Raw genomic sequence first — 9,240 nt, 5'->3', positions numbered from 1 at the left:
TGTGTTTGTGTCTTCTTCAATTTCTTTCATAAGTTCTCTATAGTTTTCAGTGTATATATTTTTCACTTCTTTGGTTAGATTTAGTCCTACGTATTTTATGGTTTTTGGTGCAATTGTAAATGGGATCAATCCCTTGATTTCTCTTTCTGTTGCTTCATTGTTGGTGTATAGGAATGGAACTGACTGATGTGCATTGATTTTATATCCTGCAACTTTGCTAAATTCATTAATCAGTTCTAGCAGTTTCTTGGTGGAATCTTTTGGGTTTTCCATATAGAATATCATGTCATCTGTGAAGAGTGAAAGTTTGACCTCCTCCTGGCAAATATGGATACCTTTTATTTCTTTGTGTTGTCTGATTGCTGAGGCACAATTCTTTTTTTAATATGGAACACTTCATGAATTTGCATGCTTCTTTGTTCAGAGGCCATGCTAAAGTGCACTGTATCATTCCAATTTTACTGTATGTGCTGAAGTGAGCTTTAGCAACTTTCATTTTAGAAGAGTATGCTGGGATTTTGATTGGTCCTGAATAGATCAATTTGGGGAAAATTGTCCGGTTAATAATATTGAATCTACGATTTCATGAACATGGTTTATACATCTATTTGGATCTTTGATTTCTTTCATTTGAGATTTTAGCATGCAGATCTTACAAATATTTTGTTAGATTTAACATAAGTCAGTCAAGTTTTTGGTACTATTGTAAATGGTATTGTTTTAATTTTAATTTCAAGTTGTCACTGCTATATGGAAATGCAGTAGATTTTTGTGTATTGGTCTTATATCTTGTGACTTTGTTAAAGTCACTTATTAGTTCAACTACCTTTTGTATGGATTCTCTTGGAATTTCTACATAAAAAATCACGTTAACTGAGAATACCTTATTTTTTCCTTATAGCCCTGTATATTTTTTATTTATGTTCTTGCTTAATGCACTGGTGAGGTCCCCCAGGGTGACCAAATGACCAACTGGCTTTTTACCCGCTACCCTTGTTTAACAAACTAGATTTTTTTGAATCCTCCATTCCATAAAAATAAACTCCTTAGACAACAAACTTCTGAATGGACTTCAGGGGCCTCTGAGTCTTTGAAAAACATAAACAATATTTTACATTAATATGTAATTCTGTATTATTTGGAGGAGATGGGTTCATAGCTTATATCAGACTGTCAAAGGGATTTATGTCATCAAAAGTGATAAGGAACTAAATTTTAAATAAAAGCTTATTTATATACATAAATAGGTTTATATAAATAATTTTCATGATGTTTTTCACTCCTAAGAACTGGGGTGCCTGCTAATAGGATGGGACTTCTAAGTGGGGTAATGGAAATGTTACATATGGAATTAGATAATGATGGTTGCACAATCTTGTGAGTATAATAAAAGCCAGCTAATTGTGCACTTTTTTTTAAAGTTATTTTTTGAGAGAGATTGCAAGTGAGCAGGGGAGGGGCAAAGAGAGAAGGAGAGAAAGAATCCCAAGTGTGGAACCTGATGTGGGGCTCGAACCCACAAACTGCGAGATCATGACCTGAGCCAAAACCAAGAGTTGGACACTTAACTGACTGAGCCAGGCGCTCAATTATGCACTTTAAAATGACAAATTTTGGGGCACCTGGGTGGCTCAGTTGGTTAAGCCTCCAACCCTTGATTTTGGCTCTAGGGGATCTAGGGTGGCTAAAGAATAAGGAGTGGCCTGGAAAGGAAACCTACCTTTCTAGTATACCCTTTTGTGCCTTTTGGTTTTTACAGAGTATAAAAACCAAAAACCACTTCTATGTGTGTGTGTATGTGTATTTGAGACAGAGAGGGGGCGGTGTGTGAGCAGGTGAGAGGGGCAGAGGGAGAGAGAGTATCTTAAGAAGGCTACATGCTCAGCATGGAGCCCTACATGGGGCTCAATCCTATGACCCTGGAATCATGACCTGAGCTGAAATCAAGAGTCAGATGCTCAACTGACTGAGCCATCCAGGCACCCCTGTGTGTTTGTTTTTTTAAGCAAAGAAATAAAAACGAAAAACTCTAATGTTTTATCTTCAGTCTTAAGTTTATTTTAAGGGATCACTTTTATTTTATTCTGTAATGAACTTAAAAGATAGCCACCCAATGTAGTCTGATTTATTTATTCTTTAGCAGATGAAGCATTTAAAATGACCGTTTTTACTCTCAGTCCTTAATGATATTACATACACTATACTTGAGAATGTTTCGCTTTTTTGTGGAGGAAAAAAAGCCCACACATAAGCCTTTAGGCTATCCATCTACTCGTCTTGCCACTCAATTTTAATAAAAAAAGTTTTACCGATAATTGGACAATTTATTCAATATGGCAGGGAGATAACAAGAGTGGTTGTAAAGTGGCTAGTCTTGTAAATCAGGAGCTATGATCCTTAATCCACTGCTCAATCCACTTTAATATCTGATTGATGTTATCCTCTAGATCTTCTGGTTTATTGCTGGGCAGCTGATGTACTATTTCTTCCTTATAGGATGCTAATGCTTCTTCATAAAGAACTTGAAAAATTTCACATTGAATATTGTCTTTTAGTTTCTTCTCATTATAACCCCTGGAAGGCAATGAGAAGATAAAAAACAAAAACAAAAAAACAGAAAATCAAACTGAATGGCATTAACTGGAGTTTTAGGAACACAACAGAAATAGGACACTTTCAAATACCTGAAAAATCATGCAAACATACTTCTTGTAATCTATTTACTTAAAGAAAATAGACTGGCACCTGTAAATATGAGGCTTTTTTATAAAGTTTCTTCCAAGAGAGAGGGAGAAAGCACATGCAGGGGAAGGGCAGAGAGAGAAGGAGAAAGAAAATCCCAAGCAGGTTCTGCACTGTCAGCAAAGAGCCCGATGAGGGGCTCGATCCCATGAACTGTAAGCTCATGACTTTTTTCACAAGAAGTTAAACTAAGATTCAGTGTTTAGGTTTGTCGTAATTTCCGCCCCCAAAATTTGTCATCCATTCAATTAGCAAACATATCTACTGACCTCAGGCCAGATATTGAGCTATGAGATAAATAATACGTCTTAAAGCTGTGGCCCTAGATTTCAAAAGAATTAGAAGAATTAAGACATACACAGATACAACAATGAGATAGTGTATAAAAATGAAATACTTATGGGGGGCCCTGGCTGACTCAGTGAGTGGAGCATGCAACCCTTAGTCTTGGGGTTGTAAGTTCTACCCTGTATTGGGTGTAGAGATTACCTAAAAAATAAAATCTTACGGGGCTCCTGGATGGCTCAGTCAGTTAAACCTCTGACTCCTGGTTTTAGCACAGGTCATGGTCTCACAATTCGTGAGATGGAGCCCCGCATCAGGCTCTGTGCTGATGGTGCAGAGCCTGCTTGGGATTCTGTCTCCCTTTCTTTCTGCCCTTTCCCAGGGCACACGTGTCCTCTCTCACTCAAAATAAATAAATTAACCTTACAAAAAATAAAAAATAATATTTAAAAAAATGAAGTACTTAATGATAGGAATACTATATACTAACTGGGTAGCTGATCATACAGATAGATGTATCTGTGCTTTACCAAGTCCAAAGACATAGAAAAAAATTAACTTACATTATCTTTAGGCAAATATGCAAATTAGCCAACTAATTAATTAGCTAATGAAAAAGATTTTTAAAAATTCAAATTAGTTCAACCTTGTAACAATCAAGTGTAAACTGAATTACTTATGGGGTGCCTAGATGGCTCAGTCGGTTAAGCATCTGACTTTAGCTCAGGTTATGATCTCATGGTTCATAGGTGTGAGCCCTGCATCCGGCTCTGTGCTGACAGCATGGAGCCTGGGGCTGCTTCAAGTTCTGTGTCTCCCTCACTTTCTGTCCCTCCCCCACTCACACTGTCTATCTCTCACTCAAAAATAAACATTTAAAACAAGTAAATTGAACTAATTAAAGGATGATTAACTTTATGAAAACATAACCAACAGAATGAGAATATGTTTGCAAATCATGTATCTTATAAGAAATTTGCATCTAAAATACAGAAAGAACTTTTACAACTTAATTAAGAAGGAAGCATAACCCAATAAAAAACTGGGCATAGGATCTGAAGAATTATTTCTCCCAATAAGACATACAAATGGGCAATAGGTACATGAAAAGATGCTCAATATCATTAGCAATAAAGGAAATGCAAATCAAAACAATGAGATACTACTTCATATCCACTAGGATGGCTACAATGAAAATGACAGATACACAAGGATGTGGAAATATTAGAGCCTTCATACACTGCCCTCAGGAAGGTAAACTGATACAGCCACTGTGGCAGTCTAACAGTACCTCAAGAGGTTAAACATGGAGTTCATTACCTAGCAATCCCATTCTTAAATTCCATATCCAAGATAAATGAACATATAATGTCCACATAAAATCACAAGTACAAATATTCATAGCACTATTATTTACAATAGCCAAAAAATGGAAAAAACACAAATGTCTATAATCTGGTAAATGGATAAAAATGAAGTACTGATACATGCTGCAACATAGATGAACTCCAAAAAACATGTTAAATGAAAGAAGCCAGACACAGAAGATCATGTATTGTAAGATTTCTTTTATATAAAGTGTCCAGAATAGGCAAATCCACATAGACAGAAGGTCAATTACTGGATGCCGGGGGCTGGGGGACTGAGAGGAAATATGGGGAGTGACTGCTAATGGGTATGGGTTTTTGGGAAGGAGGGGACAATGAACATTTTCTAAAATTGGTTGTAGTAATGGATGCATAATTCTGTGAATATACTAAAAACCACTGAAGTGTACACTTCTAATGAGTGAATTATATGTATGTGAATTTATTTCAGTAAAGCTGTTATTTTTTAAAATGTGATTACTTTGTAACTTTTTCAATGGCTAAAAACAAATGAGGCAAGTTCTTTCAGATTTTTTCATCTTAGTCTTTAGCTATTTATATAAAACAGTAATTTTTTAAAATATTTTAAGTAATCTCTGTATCAAAGGTGGGGCCCAAACTTACAACCCCAAGATCAAATGTAGCATGCTCCACTGACTGAGCCAGTCAGGTGCCCCAAAAGAGTAAATTTTTTTTTTTAAAGATTTTAAGTAATCTCAACATCCAACATGGGGATTGAATTTACAATCCTGAAATCAAGCGTTGCATGCTTTACCACCTGAGCCAGCCAGGTGCCTCAAAGCAATAATTTTTAATAAAAAACTTAAATTGTTTTGTTTGCAAAAAGGAATGTGTACCATATGGTCTCTATTACTTCTCTGTTAAAACAATGTTCATGTCTTTTCACTGCCTAAAAAGATGATTAAAGTTTTAGGTCTAGCTCCAACTTTCCCCATATATTTGCTACCATACCCCTTGGTGTAAGGATTTTACAAGTATCCTATGTAGTGATGGTTAGTCAGAGCTGACTACTGTCACTGAGAACTACAAATTCTAAACCCGAACTTAGGCGAACTTTTAAAGCTTTCCTTCTGAGATTGCCTTGTAAATCCTTCTAGAACCTCCATCTTCCTACAGCTCGAATCAAAAGACAGTGGAAAAATGTTTCCCATAAAAATTCCTCATTTTTGGTTATTCTGGATTAAGACTGATGCTCTCTTGGAGGAACCAACTCAAAATATATTTTAAAGGGTGGAAATGTTGATTTACCTTGTAAGCTTTTCATAAACTTTCCTATTCATGTTTGAGTGGGTAACATACATTCAGTAGTCAGTGTATGTTGTTGGCTTGGCTGTTTACCCAGGAAGGTTTTACATTAAGGAAAGATCATGACTAAATAGGGTTGGTATTATATTTTATTGAGTTAAACTCTCAGTTGCAGTATTCATTTACTCAGTTATGAACTACTGCCTGTGTTTTACAAATGCATCTTTTTCTCTTGGATTCAGAATGCTGGTACCATACAGACTTGGGTTTATAATGAGAGACCAATAGTTAAATATTCCAAAGGAATCGTTTATCATAGTTGTACTGGCTAATTTCAGGAATCTGGATAAAGGGTTACATCATACTTTAAGAATTCAGTGTTTTTCCTTTCTTACCTCGTTTCAAGTCTTTTGTACAATACACTGTTATCTGCTTGCAGCACAAAAACTATATGAAACCAGCGTTCAGGGAAGAAATCACAACCATGGTAGTCTACAATAACTCCACCTTCACTCATTTGGTTTTCTAATTCATCAACTACCTGTAACAAAGGGACAAAAATAATGCTCCTTTTAAAAACATGAGGTCAACTTTCCTATTAAATTTTAAGAAGTGTACTTTATAAAAAACTTGTACTTACTCTATCTTCATCTAAAATGGGGCAATCATACTCTTCATCATAGCCATCATATAATTGCCCTAAAAGAGATTTACATTGGCTTATTAAACTAAGTAATAAGTTAGTAACTTTCTAAGTAACTTTCAGTAACTTTCAATTAATTTTAGACTTTAGGAAAAGGAAATGTACCATCAATTATTCTTTTAGAGACTAGAGAGGGCACTAACACACAGTAGATGTCACACCAACACCAAATGTAAAGAGCAACACTGATTAAATCAGAATTTTATCTAGAGGGAAACTTGGATAGCAATATATCTGATAACATTTTAGCTATGAAAATTGAAGCCAACTAAAAAAAGAAATGATTTCAGAATTTGTGGGACTAACAGAAGAGGACTGCATTATTTTTTTGAGCTGTTTGGTGGGAAGAGGGGACACACAGATACAGACACTCTCACACATATTAACAGCAGATTAAGTATCAAATTTATTAGGCTAAGGAGATGGAACTTAGTAGAAACAACAACAGATGCTCAATTCTAAACATGAGCCCTTAGTCACACAAGTCCCATCTTCATGGGGTCTGGGAAAGGAGAGTCCGTTTGACCCAAGTGCTACTGAACAGTATTTTTACTTCTAGATTTCCAGGATCTCAAAACCCATGGGTTGAATAAACGTTTCAGAAGGCAAAACAAGAATGATGGGCAGTTATAAAGAAGGATTTTCCAACAAATCAAAGCTGGCTTTCAAAGGAAGTCTTGCTTTAGAAGGTGAGACATAATCCTAGCTCCCTGAATCTCTAAGAGATATGTAATAAAGCAGGCTTAGACCATCCTTCGAGCCATCTCTAAGAGCATGCTATAGTCTTCCCACATCTTTCCCTTCACTATTTTGGCACAGTTTGAAATTAGGTTAGGATGAGCATGTGTTCCGAAGTAACAAAAGGGTACTTCTGAGGGTCAGTGGGAGGTACAGAGACAGTTGCAACTCTTAGTCCTGCCTGGACAGTGTATGGCCACATGAGCACCTCTCAAGCACCTTCGTGTGCCCTCTGCTTTCCTAGTTACCATGCAATTACCAGAAACTCTAGCTAAAAAATTAAACTGTCTTGGTACTGGGAAAACTGGTTAACGATTTAAAAATAATCTAAATCTTTTATACTGTAAACTGGATGAAAGAGCTAATGTTTTAATTCAAAGATAATTAGTGAAAAATTTAATCTGTAAAGGAATGGTTCATTTGAGTTTGTGAAGGAAGAAAATGACTAAATTTAATTAAATGCTATATCTCTGTTCAATGAAAAATAATGTATCAACAAAAATAATAACTGGGAGGAATTTTTGTAGGACAAAAGGCCTGAAATGTAGATTACATAATGACCTTCAAAATCAAGATTAAAAGTACATACCTTAACAAAAAAAGAGTTCACACACAATGGAAATAATTAATAAACATACATGAAAAAATGTTGGCTTTTCCCAGCTATTAAAGAGATGCACATTAAAATTACCCTTTTTATGCCTGTTGCATTAATTATATGTGTATATAATAAATTGAAAATGTATTTCAAGAACAATTTTAGGGGTGCCTGGGTGGCTCGGTTGAGCATCCAACTTAGGCTCAGGTCACGATCTCATAGTTCATGGGTTTGAGCTGCGCGTCAGACTCTGTGCTGTCATGGTGGAGCCCGCTTCAGATCCTCTGTCTCCCTCTCCCTCTGTACCTCCCTGCTCACACTCTCTCTCTTAAAAAGAAACAAAACATTTTAAAAAATAATAATTAAAAAAAAGAAAATGTCATACCCATTCACAGATGTCCTCTACCATTTAATTTCTAGCCAAGAAAAAATGTAAGGGATAAAATGATAAAAAAAAATTCAACAATAGGAAAAACTTAAATCTCAGTTTACTAATTTGATAAAATATTATGTAATTAAAGTTAAGAAAATAACTATTAGGTAGTATTATGTAGTATAGACCAGATCACACATGTAAATGCTTATGACACAAAGGATAAAACATAACAAGCAGAATTCAAAGTTGTCTGTAATAGGGCCAAAGATTAGAAGAAACACAAAAGATGGAAATAAATTAGGATTTGGAGTACTTTTTTGGTGTATTATTTTTACAGTGCCACAAAATCTAATACCTACTGATGATTCCATATTATGTGGGAATCAGCAGTAGATAAATACTGAGGTTCCTTCATATTTTAAACCCTTGACTCTTAAGACTAGTGAAATCCTTTAAAAATATGCCATCTAAAATAGAAATAACAAATGCAATATTAAGTTAGAATTGAAGTCTTTATACCACAATGCTGAAATGCACTTGAATAGTGTAATCCAAGATTGAAAATATTATTTCAAAAAAAACTTATCAAATACCATGTACAAGTGACTGTAGGGATAATAAGGGTTTAATAATGACCAATGACCAAGAAGGCAAATGTAGTCTTTCCTTTAAAGAGTTTACAATGAGAGAGGACAGACAAGTAACCTGGAAATTATACTAGGATAATACTTTAAATGGGTCCAGTAAATTGAGGCCAGATCTAAAAGGGTTGCAGAGTTAGACTTTAACCTAAGGCAAAGTAAAATCATTAAAACATTTTAAGCCTGAAATGACATAATCAATTACAAATTTTTTAAAATTATTTTGGTTTCTCTGTAGAGAATAAGGAGGAAGGAAATCCAGAAGCAGGATACCAGATCGAGGCCACTGCAGAATTTTGGGTGAGTGATGATTATAACCTGTACCATAGGGAATGGAGAAATGGATTCTAAAGTTCATTTTAGGGGCCCCTGGGTGGCTCAGTCAGGTAAGCATCCAGCTAGTTTTGGCTCAGATCATGATCCTGACAGAGCAAAGCCTGTTTGGGATTTTCTCTCCACCCCTCCCTGGCTTGTGCTTTCTCTCTCTCAAAAAAAAAAACAAAAAAAAATCCTTTAAAATTCTT

The 9,240-nt window shown here is 35.4% G+C and overlaps 1 protein-coding gene and 1 non-coding gene across 3 annotated transcripts in view; both read right to left on the bottom strand.

Moving 5' to 3' along the window:
- Positions 1 to 380: 380 nt before the first annotated feature.
- Positions 381 to 489, bottom strand: LOC144239523 (U6 spliceosomal RNA). The gene has a single exon (XR_013337450.1). It is a non-coding gene; the product is annotated as a U6 spliceosomal RNA (small nuclear RNA).
- Positions 490 to 2,114: 1,625 nt separating this feature from the next.
- The window catches only part of AK6 (adenylate kinase 6), a 15,711-nt gene continuing 8,585 nt past the window's right edge, over positions 2,115 to 9,240 (bottom strand). For both annotated transcript variants that reach the window (XM_077773592.1, XM_077773591.1), the window contains exons 3-5: positions 6,301 to 6,359; positions 6,056 to 6,201; positions 2,115 to 2,574 (exon numbers count right to left, since the gene is read on the bottom strand). In XM_077773592.1, coding sequence (XP_077629718.1) covers positions 2,382 to 2,574; positions 6,056 to 6,201; positions 6,301 to 6,359 — 398 coding nt within the window. In that variant the 3' untranslated portion in view covers positions 2,115 to 2,381. The remainder of the gene's footprint in view (positions 2,575 to 6,055; positions 6,202 to 6,300; positions 6,360 to 9,240) is intronic.

Source organism: Crocuta crocuta, unplaced genomic scaffold, assembly GCF_008692635.1.
Source record: "Crocuta crocuta isolate KB4526 unplaced genomic scaffold, BGI_CrCroc_1.0 scaffold383, whole genome shotgun sequence".
NCBI lineage: Eukaryota > Metazoa > Chordata > Mammalia > Carnivora > Hyaenidae > Crocuta > Crocuta crocuta.
Note: the sequence above shows the minus strand (reverse complement) of the source record. Positions and strands in the feature narration are given on the sequence as shown.